Below are 14879 nucleotides of genomic sequence, written 5' to 3' on the forward strand. Positions count from 1 at the left end.
CATAAAAAATGGCACTTTTTCATCTAAGTTATAACTTTGCCCCAGTTTTTACAATGCAGCCCCGAATTTTCAAAAGTAAACACCTATCATGTGAACCCTAATTTTAAAGGGCGTATCAAGACAAATCGAATGGCGCAAACTAGAGGTCAATATCACACCCCTAATCAAAATGGCAGTCATTTTGAAAAACCCTTATTAACTTTTTAACAGGTTATAGCAGGAAAACTAAACTCAGCATACCTGATATGTTTGGACATACTCTCATAATACGGACTATTGCGTAGTATGAGAATTTGACCGAAGTTGGTCAACTTCGCTTTGATAGTGTAAGTGAGCTACAACCAATCTTATATAGTGCTTAGGTTTCTCATCAACATGATAATAGAGTTCTTTTTAGCGTGGGTTAATGAGGTAACTAACCTAAGGGGCTTAAAAACTCGAATGCATACAACAGAGCGTTCTACGTCCGTTAGTAAAGAATCAAAACTGATAAATGCCGTTTCCTGTCGGTAACGAAATCAACACAACATAACCATTCATTGAAACCTGTTGTAAAGAAGAGATAGACTAAGAGGTGATATTATTTGAAGATGGGTTTGTTAAATATATATAGAATAGTTGGTAGGTATGTAAAAATTAAGATTAAATGTTAAATAAATAAATATTCGTTCGTTTGATTAATATAACTGAAAAAGTTGTACATTTTGAACAATCAGCTGTAATAACCTACAATAATGCGTCCACAACGGTGTTTCTTTCGGCTCTCTTTTTAACGTCTTCGCGTCAAGTAAAAATAATGATTGTGGAGGGTTTCACAAATGTAGCTAAGGTCACGGGAGATTTTACGATGTCATCGTGATCTTCATGGATGTTCACGGATGCTGCTGAAATTGTTTCGGTTTCGCTATATTTTGTGTTTTAGACTTCGCTTTATCTGCAAACTTCCACTAATGATTGAGTCTGCCTCCGTGCCGTGACCGGTTAATAGTTGGCCTATTTTAAATTTTAAATGGTTTTGCGTGCGTTGTGTTTGGTATTTATTTAAATGTTTTTTAGACGACTAAATCATGTATTTTTTTCTTGAAATGTATTGAATGTGTTTATGTTTCATTACATAAAAATTGTATTTCGGAAAAATAAATTTATAACAAAACGCATTAAGGAATATTTGCAAAAGTCAAATAAAAAACCCAATAATCCTACACCTTGAAAGGTGAGTTGCCTAAAGTAAACATGTCGATTTCAAAAAACTGGCTATAGTGCAGCGTCGCAATTAAGTTAAAATTTGTATTTTGGTTTAATCAGACTAAAAATGTTTTAAAAGGGCAATACAACAAAAGGGCCTATTGCCATACAACAATAGCATTTTTGTATTATCTAGGTTCATTCAGAAAACCCGCTCTTTGGTGTTTTAAAAAACATTGATGCAATAAAAAAGTAGCCATCTTGGAAATAACTTCACCCTGCAGATCGATATAACTAAAATTGCGGCAAGAAAAGCCTCTAACGTGAATACGAATATGCAACTCAGAACGTACCAGTCGAAGGTAGACAGAAGTTTTGTTATAATATCACCCGGGCATTGTTAAAGCTAATTCCCTGATTTATGGCCCTCCCCGGCACATTAGGGGTGCCAATCAGTCGATGGTTCCGAATGGGGTAGGAAGTGAAAGTAGTCTCGATGAGAAAGCGCGAACTGCTCCGATGTTCCTAGAAGGATATGGATGAAGTAGGCCTACTACACAGGGTGAATCACGTCAGGTGCCCACTATTGATTTCAGACAAACCGTTTGTTCCACAGTCATGAAATAAAAATTTTCCCACTAAACAAACTCAACTACAACTTCAAAATATTTTAAATGTTTTTTATACAGAATGTACCAAACCCAGAGGTTATCCCGTTCAAAATATCACAATTATTGTCAAATGGGTGTAGCAAAATGTTTTATTTTTGGTTCTCTTTTTGGCCCTAAACAGGTGGGTCAACATTGTCTACAATATTTTCACCAAGCGGAATTTAGACACATAAATAAAAGTGGCTTTTTTTGAAATACCGAGTAAAAAAGAATGATTAATCATTGATATTATGCATACATTTCACTACGAAAAAGCATAAATAACTTATTCCTTGTATGGGAAATTCACTAAAAGCAATTTGTAATTCGCTATAACCGCTGACACTTGACATATAATCCAAAAACATAAAGCAACAAACTCATCTGCAATTGCATGATTGTGACTTTTTAGCCTTAATGTAAGGATGTAGGGATGATCGAACTTACATATGATCTTCTCTCTTGAGCACGCATTATAAAATAATCATAAGGTGATTAGCATCATAAGTGAAGAAGGCAGATGACCTTCCCTAAAAATACTAGATAAACTCTTGTGAAAATAATCGTACCTTTCACGTATTCTTGACACATTGAAAAATATAGGCCTACTGTTATTTAGTTGTGTGTAAACGCTGATATTAAAAACCACAACAAATAGTGCACAAATGTTGATTTGTAAATTCATTTAACGATTTCAAAAAGTGTTGTGAGTAGGCTACCCAGCTCTTGAGGCCACCAATCAGAGAGCAGCATTTCATCCCCACCCCTCCCTCTAAGCCACGCCCCCTAGCCAATCAGAGAGCACCCCTCCTCCTAGGCCACGCCCCAGCTAATTAGAGAGTACCCCTCCTCCTACGCCCAAGCTAATTACAGAGCACCCCTCCCCCTAGGCAGCCATTCCCCTGGTCTCCTATGTTGTCTAAACTTATTTTCGTGCCAAGTTGCATAACCTCACGTATTGCGTAGGTTCCCGCCAACTTAAAAACCTCTGTAATGATCAACTCTTGTTAAATGAAATAACCTCCACTGAGTTATGTGCTCTGGATAATTACAAACATTGTTTGATTTAAAATATGTTTTAATGCTACTACATCTACGATTTATATTTATATACTTTTAAAAATATTTACAAATACTATAAATCTTCTTCTTCTTCTTCTTCATCACGGCTCTGTAACAAAACAAGAAAGTGTTAACGACGTGTGTCCTGGCTGCTGATTGGTTGTAATAAGCTTGTACCTGAATGGTCATAAATAGGTGATATGTTGTGTGATTGGTCAATATTTCTATTTAAACTTTCAGTACTTATTTTCTTTCACTTTGCTTTTGGCAATTGAATGTGTTGGACGTGTGCTCTTGTGTTTGATGTTTTGAGGTTATGTTTGCAAGTTATTTCTAGTGTTAATGTTAGTCTGATTATTTATGACACATCAGTGGTAAGTGAACTTTGTTTCTTTTGTGTAACGTATTGTGCAAGCGGTGTGCTATATTCAGCTTTGTGTGCGCGCAGCTGTGTCCCCACCACATCTTGTGTCTCGGTGTTGTAGTGCGCATCGGTGAGCTATATTTAGCCGTGTGCGCGCGCAGACTGTGGCCCCACTAGATCTTGTGTCTCCGCGTCCCTTTTACTTTGCTCTAGGCGTTTGACGACGATGGATGTTAGTATGGCTGATAACGTATCTGATGAAATAGTTGAACCCGTTAAAGTAGTCGAGCCTGTTACTTTAATAAGTACCGATCAAACTTATGTAAATAAATTTAGATTGTATGGAAGTAAAACAGTATTTAAATTCACTAATCCGCCTCCGGATACTAATGAGATTGATTGGTTGAGACAAGGGTTTGCACAAATTGTAAATAGTATGAAAGAACAAGCTTTTGAAAATGATCAACTTGGATTTACTTTGGAGAGTCTCAACTTGAAATCAAAAGCACCCGGCTATGTAAATTTTCGGCCTGCTACTGAAATTGATGAAAACGTTTTGTGGCAAATCTTTGGTGGTATTGTGCAATCAAACTCTGAATCCATAAAATCAACCGACACTTTTAAAGTGGAATGCACTAGAATTAACCTTCCTGTAGGCTCTGGAAGGGTAAGACCAGGGTTTTACAATACGTTTGATGAGGAATGCAAGGCAAGACGGGGAATTGTTGTTATAAATAATAAAGATAAATTGTGTCTTCCCCGTGCAATTGTAGTGGCTATGGCCAATGTAAGTAAAGATCCTGACTATAATGCAGTTAGAAAGGATAGGGCAAATAGGCAAACAATCAGGGCTCAGGAACTTGTGCGTCGAGCTAGGGTTGAAATGCCAGAGGGTGGAGCTGGGATCCCGGAACTTGAAAAATTTCAGGGGTTTTTGAGGGACTACAAAATTGTCGTGTACAACTATGACAGGAAAGGACGTGATGTCTACTTTGAGGGAAATGTAGAGAACCCTAAGTTCCAAATTAACTTGTTGTTTCACAATGGACACTACAATGTGATTAATTGTTTGACTGCTGCTTTTGTTTGTAATTATTTCTGTGAAGCCTGTCATGTACCCTACGATCATAAAAGAGAGCATCGTTGCTCAAACATTTGCCCACAGTGTCAAACTATCTCACCTCCCTGTGTAGTGGAGAGTGGTGGTGTTCTGTGCTCTAAATGTAACATGACTTATAAAAATCAGAGATGTTTTATCGCGCATCAAGCTGATAGATGTAAAAATGTAAAGAAATGTCTAGACTGTGGGAAATTGGTTTGGATTAGAGATCGATCTAAGCCTCATAAATGTGGTGAAGTATATTGCAAACCTTGCAGTTCATTTGAAGAACCTAACCACAAATGCTATATGAAACCTGACACAAGAAAGCCTAAATCTAAAGAGTTTTTGTTTATATTCTTTGACTTGGAAACCCGTCAAGATGAGTCTCTGCCCTCAGATCCTGAGTCTAAATTGCATCAAGTGAACTTGTGTGTGTCACAACAGTTTTGTTATCAGTGTATTGAGGCTAAATTTTGTATGGCTTGTAAAAATCGTACACGAGTGTTTAGTTCTGAACCAGTCACTCAGTTCATGGACTATGTGATGCAAGTCCGTAGAAATTTTAAAGATGTATGTGTTATTGCACACAATGGGCAGGGTTTTGATTTCCAGTTTTTGCTCAAATATGTGTTGGAGGATACAAAGTTTACTCCGAAACTTGTAATGCGGGGAACTAAGGTCATTTTGATGGAGATTGACAATGTGAGGTTTGTTGATTCACTTAGTTATTTCCCTATGCCTCTTGCTGCACTGCCCAAAGCCTTTGACTTGCCCCCGGAAAAGAAGAAAGGATATTTCCCCCACCTCTTTAACACTCTTAAGAATCAAAATTATGTGGGCTCTATGCCGCCAAAGGAGTTTTACTGCCCAGAATCTATGTTTGAAAAATCATATAAAGATTTTGAAAACTGGTATAATGATCAAGTTGCAAACCAAGTTACATTTGACTTTAAGAAAGAAATCCTCGAGTATTGTATGTCGGACGTTGATATCTTGGCCCAAGCTTGCTTAAAGTTCCGTTCAATTTTCCTGGAAGAGTGTAATGTGGACCCGTTTCTCGAGGCTGTAACTATTGCCAGCGCATGCAATTTGGCCTTCCGTCGGAACTTTTTAAAGAAAAATACTATCGGCATCGTTCCTAAAAACGGCTATAGGCTTACAGACGCCCAATCGGCAATTGCGTTACAGTGGCTATCGTGGGAAGAGGAGAAACGTGGAGTTAGAATTGAACACGCTGGCCGTGGAAAAGAAGTTAAGATCAATGGAATGAAAGTTGATGGGTATGATGGTCAAAATATTTACGAATTTCAAGGCTGCTACTTCCATGGCTGTCCCAAATGCTTGCCCTACGACCGTGAACTTGCTTTGAAAGAGGATCCCTCTGACTCACTCCATTTGCGATATGAACGGACTAAATCGAAAATAGCAAAGTTGGGCGATAACGTCGTACAAATGTGGGAATGTGAGTTTAGAAAGTTAAAAAAGACGGAAAACCTGAAACACCTAGAAAAGCTGCCGATCCTCAACAATTTACCTCTGAACCCGAGGCAAGCATTTTTTGGGGGGAGAACCGGGAACGCTAAAACCTATCACAAATGCGCCGAAGGGGAAACCATTGAATACGTGGATGTATGCTCTCTCTATCCCTGGGTATGTAAATACGGCAAGTACCCTGTAGGCCATCCAACGATCTATGTAGGAGACAAAGAGTGTAGACAGAGAGGTCTTCATGTCGAAGGCTTATTAAAGTGTAAAGTACTCCCACCACGCGATCTTTACCATCCTGTACTCCCGGCCAAAATGAATGACAAGTTAATGTTTGTTTTGTGTGCGACTTGTGGAGATGGTCAGATTCAAAGTGATTGCGACCATGAAAGTGGTGACAGAGCACTAATTGGGACCTGGACCATGGACGAAGTTCGTAAAGCCGTAGAAAAGGGTTATGTTGTACTCGACATGTATGAACTTTGGGAGTATAAGGTAGCCACATATGAAAATGGGGGATTGTTCACTGACTTTATAAATAAATTTTTAAAAATGAAACAGGAAGCATCCGGGTTCCCAGGCTGGTGTGAAACCGATGAGGACAAAAATAAGTACATTGACGATTATTTTAAAAAAGAGGGTGTCCAGCTGGAAAAAGATAAAATTGTAAAGAATGGTGGCTTGAGGTCATTGGCTAAACTGATGTTGAACTCGTTTTGGGGAAAATTTGGTCAGCGTGAAAACCAGACCAAAGCTACAATTGTCAGGGACCCAAAAACACTTTTCAAAATGTTAACTAGCCCCGAAATAGATGTAAATAGAGTACAGATTGTCAATGATGAGGTTCTTGTTGTCAGCTGGGAGTACATTGATGAGGTTGGTGAGCCATTGCAAAATGTTAATGTTGTGGTGGCAGCTTACACTACTGCCCAAGCGAGATTAAAGCTCTATGAGCATCTAGATGCTTTGGGTGGTCAAGTGTTGTATTATGATACTGATTCTGTATTGTATGTATACAAGGGTGGTTTGTATAGAGTTCCCACGGGAGATTATCTAGGGGAAATGACTGATGAGTTGGCCGAGTATGGACCAGGTTCATACATAACAGAGTTTGTATCTGGAGGGCCAAAAACCTATGCATACCTCGTGTGGTCAACAAACAAACAAAAATTGATTCCCGTTTGTAAAGTAAAAGGGCTTACATTAAATATGAAAACTTCTAAAAAGATTGGATTTGACAGTTTGAAAGAGATGGTCCTTGGTGATGCTGCACAAACAATGGACATTGAGGAAAATAGAATCAGACGAACAAAGGATAGAAATATAGTTACAATCAGTGAGGTCAAACAGTTTAAAATTACGGGGCCAAAAAGGAAACATAGTAGCAATTATGATACACTTCCATATGGGTTTAAAATTCAAAAAACTCACCAAGATCTCAACTCCTGAATCACTATCACTATCACTATCACTTAGCTCCTCCCAGTCCCCAATATCCACCTCGTTCCACCCGTTCCACCCTCCCGGGCCCCAATTGACCCCAAATTCCGAATCTGTGTCTGAATCGTTGTCTTCGTTCACTCAAATTCAAAAATTCACATACTCTGCGATATAAATAATGTTGAACAAAATCACTAACGACCAGCATCAGAGAGATCATGTTGGACACTGAACACATGTTGCACATGCTGCACATGTGTTGCGCTCCCCTCTCCACTATCACTACATACCTTTATGGTGGCATATTCTGTGTTTCTTGGTGGTAACGGTGGTGGCCTGAGATCCAAGGGTCGAAGTTCTTCGTAGATTGGCTCCACCGGTCTAAGAAATACCACCCTTGTCTTGACGATAAATGGCGACGGCTCGTCGCGCTTGATGGAGAATATCCAGCCGAAACACGATGCGAAACACATGGTGGCTGAGATCCAACTGGAGTGGGGCTATTTTGAATGTGTTTGCTGTAATGTTGGGATTGCTGTAAAGCAAGCAGCAATCCCACCTGTGATTAAAGATTACATATTCAATTACCACCATGAAAACTGTGGCTATGTCTACTACTATATTTGTTTTCTCGACAATGAAGAGTTTTGTAAGGATTGTGGAGAGGCAGCGAATATTTCTTTTCGACGGTTTGGAACAGTTGTATGTGTAGCAAAATTTAAGACTCCAAGAGATAGATGCACCATCTGTGCAGCACGTCTATACAATTGGACCAGATTGAGAAGATGTTTCTGTCTACAATCCTTGATCCCATCCTTGAGAAGGTGGTAAGAGAAATTTTGGGGGAACAGAGACGGCAACTAGTTTGTTTTTGGAGGCCGTCACGAGCTGCGGCGGTGGAGGGGCCGCAGCTTTTCTGGGGGGCAAATAAAAAGACTATTCTATTTGGAACCTTCTTGCCATCATGTTGTCCCTGTCTGAGCTTTCAATTAGGGAGATTTGCACAAACGTTATCCTTTTACCTTATGTAAAAGAAAGTGTTGATCTTCCATCAACGCTAAGGCAGGACGTTTTGAGCTATCATAGGGAAAACTGTGGTTATGTAACCCTAAACTACTATGAGTCTTTTAGAGGCTCCAGTAGGTTATGTATTGACTGTGGAAGAATGGTTGATCTTCCTTCTCGCTTAAAGCGAAGAGGTAACTACATGTATCCAAAGTTTAAAGTCCCAAAAGAAACATGCCGCATTTGCATGGCTCCTTTATTTATCTTCCGTAAAGTCACTTGTAAACATTGTAAAAACTAAATACTTGTAAAACAACAAAAAATAAACGGAGGTGGCAACTAGTTTGTTTTTGGAGGCCATCACGAGCTGCGGCGGTGGAGGGGCCGCAGCATTTCTAAAAAACTTAATAAATTATCAATACACTGTCAAGTTGTATCATTTTAACAATGGATGTCAGACGTGCTATAGCTGAAGAGCTACACAAACCTGCTAGAAAAAATTACACTAGACGGAAAGTGACTCTTAAAGGGTTGAATGATTTGTACCAGGCCGATCTCGTAGAGATGCAGCCTTATGCAAAGTTCAATAAAGGTAATCGATACATCATGACTATGATCAATTGTTTTTCAAAACTCGGTTTTGCAGTCCCATTAAAAGATAAGACAGGTCCGGCAGTTGCCAAGGCACTTGAACCTATTTTGATAAAACATAAGATGAAACACTTTCAAACTGATCAGGGGACCGAATGGTTTAATAAACATATTGGTGCTCTCATGAAAAAGTATAAAATTAACCATTATTCTACGTTTTCTGATTTAAAAGCTAGTATCGTGGAAAGATATAACAGAACTTTGAAACAGTGGATGTGGAAAGAGTTTACCGCAAAGGGTACATATGAATGGTTGTCATTACTTCCTGATATTCTCAAACGATATAATAACTCGGTACATAAAACAATTGGTATGAAACCAAAAGATGTGAAACAAAAGAATGTAAAGGAAATATTAAAAAGGATAAACAAGAAGGGAAAAAGGCTGGCACCAAAATTTAAACTGGGGGATAGTGTTAGGATTAGTAAGTATAAAAGAGTTTTTACTAAAGGCTATCTGCCAAACTGGACAAACGAGGTTTTCACCATTTACGCCATCAAACCAACAAAACCACCTACATATGTACTCAAAGACCATAACGGTGAAATACTAAAGGGAGGGTTTTATGAACAGGAGCTAAATAAATCAAAGACCGGAGATGTATATTTAGTTGAAAGAGTGTTACAGCGGAAAGGAGATAAAATAAAAGTCAGATGGCTTGGCTTTGACAAAAAAAAGCGACACTTGGCTTAGTAAAAGCGACATTCTTATTTAGAGCATCCGGTGACGGCTCCGTGTAGATCAAGCAGCTGCATCCGGACGTATTTATAAACGATAGGGTGAGTGTGCTACATCAGTTGAACACGATGCGTGTGGCACAGCAGAGTCCCCCTTTGATGGTAAAAAACTATGACGAGTATCTCGGCGAGGGTCTGGCATCTAAAAATAAACATGGCCATCTGCTACCAGACTCAATTCGCGGGATCCTTTCAGGCCCCAGCAACTCGGGTAAAACAAATGTTGTGTTTAATTTATTATTCGATCCAAATGGTCTTGTTTTTGAAAATATCTACATTTTCTGTAAATCTCTGAATCAGCCCAAATACCAGTTTTTACCATTGGCTCTACCTAAGGAAATTGGTTACTTTGCATATGGTGACAACAACTTGGTAGTTCATCCAAATAAGGCTAAACAGCATTCAATAATGATATTTGACGATATATCCTGTGAGAAACACAACAACATTACAAACTATTTCACTATGGGTAGGCATAACAATATTGACACCTTTTATTTGGGGCAGACGTATAGTGCTATACCAAAGCAGCTTATCAGAGACAACGCAAACCTTTTAATACTATTCAAACAGGATGATATGAATTTACGACATGTATATAGCGACCATGTCACTACCGACATGCCATTTGATAAATTCAAACAGTTGTGTTCACTGGCGTGGAAAGACAATCATGGGTTCTTAGTTATCGACAAGACTCGGGACACTAATAAAGGAAGATACCGTATAGGATTTGACAGTTTCATTGAGGAGTTATAATGGTTAACATCTACACCTACAACGACCTTAGAGGTTACGATACCAAACTTCATAATGTTAAATCTAATCTTTGCACATATTACTATTCCGATAGGAAAAAGTTTTGTGGAAACTATTGTAGCAGAAAAGGACGTCATGGTCACAAGTACAATAGGCGGTGTTGGAGACATAAAGTGCCAAAACAGAGCGCTGTACTACCCCCGGTTATCTTGTTAATGATATCTGCGAGTGAACGTACGTATAACCGTGAAATCTGGATTAGATTTTTGGAAAAATGCGAAGAAAAGAAAGTTCCTCTTGAACTGGTGGTCTATCATGAAGATATGAACAACTGCACAGTTAGAGAGTCCCATAATATAATTTCAAGATTTAGACCGTTTCCGGATATTTTTGGTAAGGTTTTACCATTGCGCAACCTTCATGGTAGCATAAACTTTACTCAGATTTACCTCCGAATGCTCGAATACGGTTGCAATATTCCCCACGCAGCAAGATGTATAGTATTGACTGAACGGACTCTACCAATAAGATCACCTCTGACGATTTATAAAACTGCGATGGCGTCGAAATGCCATATCGATGTGAGTTATAATGTAGCATATGGTCCGGTACCTCCGGGATTACCGAGATCTCGTGGTAAACCTTATGCCGGGGTAAACAACTTGTGCCAAGGACTGTTTACAACAGAATTTCTAAAGGCTGCGTTGCCAACTTTACAACAATATAGCGAACGTTTTGGAATAAGTTTCAATAATGGTGTGTATACGATAACTGATCGTCAACTGTTTGACCAGTGGCGTGAGTTCACTGGAGCGAATCCAAGTGAATTTTGGTTATTGAACTCGTTTCTGTTACACCACAATGAGATGAAGCGTCCAATGTCTTTTTTGCAGAGGTATATGGAAAAAAGTGACGTTAGTGAGCGGTATACCGTAGCGGAAATACCACAATGGAGAGATAATTGGAAAAGAACGTTTGTTTTTCGAAATTGGTCAAAAAGGTACACTATTCCGCAATTTGATCTAGTGACAAAGAGATACTACCGAGATATAGATATTACCTCGGGCATATCTTTGAAAGAAGTAGTGCACTACCTACGTAAACATAAAAAACGTGCACTATTTTTTCGACAGATTGAATTGCCTTAAGAGGCTAGCTGTGGTGTTTTAGGCTCATTATCAAAGATGACGCGGAAGAATAAACATCTCACCCTGCAAATAGCAGAGTTGAAAGAAGCAGTAAGGCGTAAATTTAGACAGTTTAAAGATGGTAGTGTGGAGAGTGAAAAACTGTTGGAACAGCAATACAAACCGTTAATTAGAGAACTGAAAAAAGGCGAACTAAAAACAGATGTTAAAATTGAACAGCTTTCTAAAGAAGAGCCAATGGACTATGAGAGTGATGACGATGATTACATTGGTCAACCGTTTAAACCAGAAGCCATATCAACACCTAGAGCTGAAACTAGTCAATTGGAAGAGGTTGTTTCGTCTCCATTAGGCTTTCAAACAGCATCCAAGTACATTGAAGAGCAGTTTGAGAACCCGTTAACTAGAAAATATATGACCCAGTTTATACGAAACGCCGGTGGAAAACATAGAACTATTGACCACGACTATGGTCCAAGGTTTGATGAAAGAGGAAAAAATTTAATGATTGGAAACAAGGTGGTGGAATTTGACACTGACGGTACCATTATTGTTAACAACACGAGATACCCACCTTCCGAGGGGCTCTATGAGCTTATATTTAAAAGACTGCCAAACAGCGATGTGTATACAGAGGACGATCTAAATGCCTACAAAAGTATATTGATTGCATCAAATGCTCACAAAAAGGGATATAATTTTGACAATCAAATCAGACGTGATAGTAGTTTGAAATACAGACACGTGATCAAGGATCTGTTCCCCGTCAGACAGGGTAGAGGAATATCGTGGAAAAGTACAAAGTCTCGCGATATAGTGCATTGGGATAATCCCAACGAGTTGGTCGATAGACTAAAACTGTTGGTAGCATCAGCTGAAACGGGAAATACTTCACACAGCAACGAGATTGTAAACATTGTAGAGGAACTGCACGAAGCAGGATACATAAAAGGTAGCGGAAACAGTCGATACAAATCAGTCTCACGATGGGCATAGACAAGTTTGGACGTTATACTAAGAAGGAGAAGGGTCTTGTTGGACCCAAAGGCGAAGGCTTTGCATTATCACAGGATGGTAGCTACGATATGCAAGGTAAACGTCTGTGCAATGTCGACGATCCAAAAGACAATCTTGATGCGATGAATTTTAGATCGCATGCGAATTCACTTTTAAACTGTATGACACTGCAAAGTGGTCATTTTGATGCTCAAAACACACGTGTATGTAATATAGCTGATCCAGTTGATGTTAAAGATGCGGTAACAAAACAATATATGGATCTTCATACCCCGCTAAAGTTCTCTGACGCCACCGCATACTCGATACACCATTACCGGCTGCAAGATGTTGCTCCACCAAAGGCGGATGGAGATGCCGTTAACCTATCATTTCTCAAGGAAAACACTATAACACGAGGTGCGGGGTCTTTTGATGCAAAACAGTTGGTCATACAGAATGTTGCCTCCCCAGTTGCCAACAAAGACGCTGTAAATCTCGAGTATTTCAATAAAAACACGTTGCAAAAAAATAAAAATGGAGCTTTTGATGTTAAAAATACAGCTATTCAGAATGTGGCACCCCCCAGTAAAGGGGGAGATGCCGTAAATAAACAATACTTGGACAATCACACACCTTTACAAGGTGGACTAGCATGGAATTTCAAGAATAAACGGTTAGGACAGGTGTCCGATCCTGCCCACATTCACGATGCGGTTACCTTGCAATATCTACAAAATAATTCAATTTTACCCGATAAAGATAAACATTGGGACGTTAAAAGTAAACGGCTGACAAACGTAGGTAAACCACGGTGGTTAAACGATGCTGTAAACAAAGAATATATCAAGGAAGTGATGGCAGATCTGGCCTATACACTGTACAAACAGATAAACAGGGGGAGGGCTAGTTTCCCTAGTTTTGAAGATTGGAATACACAGGTTGTCCGAGAGCAGTCTACATGGGATGACCTTTTTAAAACATTGTAGTATCTGTTAGTCATCAGTTATAAAATGGCAGGCAAGAGGAAAACATCGGTTAGACGCAGACGAGCAGTCACAGGAAGAGGTATTATATCCTCCGTTGTAAACAAGGCTGTAGATTTATTACCTTTTGAAGCTCACTTACCTGGTTATAATTACTGTGGGCCAGGTACAAAATTAGCCAAAAGATTAGCTAGAGGTGACAAGGGAATCAACGGATTAGACGAAGCTTGCAAACAGCACGACATTGCGTACTCGCAATACAAAGATTCCGAGAACAGACGGCAGGCCGACGCTGAGTTGGCCGAGCGCGCGTGGCGACGATTTAAATCCTCAGACGCATCTTTGGCTGAAAAAGCAGCTGCTTGGGCTGTTACTACAGCTATGAAGACTAAAACAAAGTTAGGGGGTGGTAAAAAGAAGAAGAAAAGCCCCGTTAAGCGTAAATCTCCCACCAAGGGAAACGGGTTGTACCTAAGACCGTACCCAAAGGGTAAAGGTTTGTACCTAAGACCTTACCCAAAACAAGGGGCCGGTAAGAAAAAGACAAAGAAAAGAGTTGGTAAAAAAAAAGCTCGATCCCGATAAGGCCTTTGACAAATTATGATTTATTACACTATGCAAAAGAACTACGTATACCACACTTTAGAGGAGTTTATATGAGAGACACTCTCCCTAGCGCACCAAAAGAAAATGAATCGGCTATTGTAAACTTGGATTCTAGTTTCAGCAACGGTACTCACTGGGTGTGTTATAAAAAGGTAAAAGATATCGTGTACTATTTCGATAGTTTTGGTAATCTCAAGCCACCACGTGAACTTTTACAGTATTTTGGTAACTGCGACATTTACTATAACTACGAGCGGAAGCAAAATTTCAATTCAGTTGTATGCGGACACTTGTGCTTACAGTTTCTCGACAATGTTTAGCTTGAGTGGAAGGGGTTCCTATGTTTCAAAAGATTACTTCCCATCTGTTGACGTTAGTGAAGGAGAATGGGAGATTGGTCTTATAGACTTGATGACGTTTCACTCGATCCCAAATATTGAAGCGGGTAAAAATAACAAATTTTATTACGGCGATGGTAGAATGATTGAAATAGCTGAAGGGGCATATGAGATTGAAGATTTAGAAACTGCTCTAAAAGAAAAAGTAGGGAAGGATGTGGAATTGGAATTGAAAGCAAATAACAATACGCTAAAATCGGAAATAAAGTGTAGCCAAGCTATTGATTTTACACAAAGTAACACGCTTGCTCCACTACTGGGTTTTGATAGTAAAACTTTGAAAGCAGGTGAAAAACACGCCTCCG

At 39.3% G+C, this 14879-nt stretch overlaps 1 protein-coding gene across 1 annotated transcript; it reads left to right on the forward strand.

Annotated features, from left to right (window-relative positions):
* Positions 1-4039: 4039 nt before the first annotated feature.
* Positions 4040-7297, forward strand: LOC128995604 (uncharacterized). Its single transcript, XM_054420621.1, has 2 exons — positions 4040-6855; positions 7090-7297. Exons 1-2 carry the CDS (start codon positions 4040-4042, stop codon positions 7295-7297), a joined length of 3024 nt encoding a protein of 1007 aa, XP_054276596.1.
* Positions 7298-14879: the final 7582 nt, after the last annotated feature.

This window comes from Macrosteles quadrilineatus, unplaced genomic scaffold (assembly GCF_028750875.1).
Source record: "Macrosteles quadrilineatus isolate MER2022 unplaced genomic scaffold, UCM_ALF_1.0 Scaffold_5__1_contigs__length_97177068, whole genome shotgun sequence".
Taxonomy (NCBI): Eukaryota; Metazoa; Arthropoda; class Insecta; order Hemiptera; family Cicadellidae; genus Macrosteles; species Macrosteles quadrilineatus.

Bases quoted from the DNA above. Each gene is read 5' to 3' on its own strand.
- LOC128995604 (XM_054420621.1), top strand. From the start codon at position 4,040: ATGGCCAATGTAAGTAAAGATCCTGACTATAATGCAGTTAGAAAGGAT. The intron at 6,856-7,089 runs GTATGTATACAA...TGGATTTGACAG, and splicing joins TATGATACTGATTCTGTATT to TTTGAAAGAGATGGTCCTTG.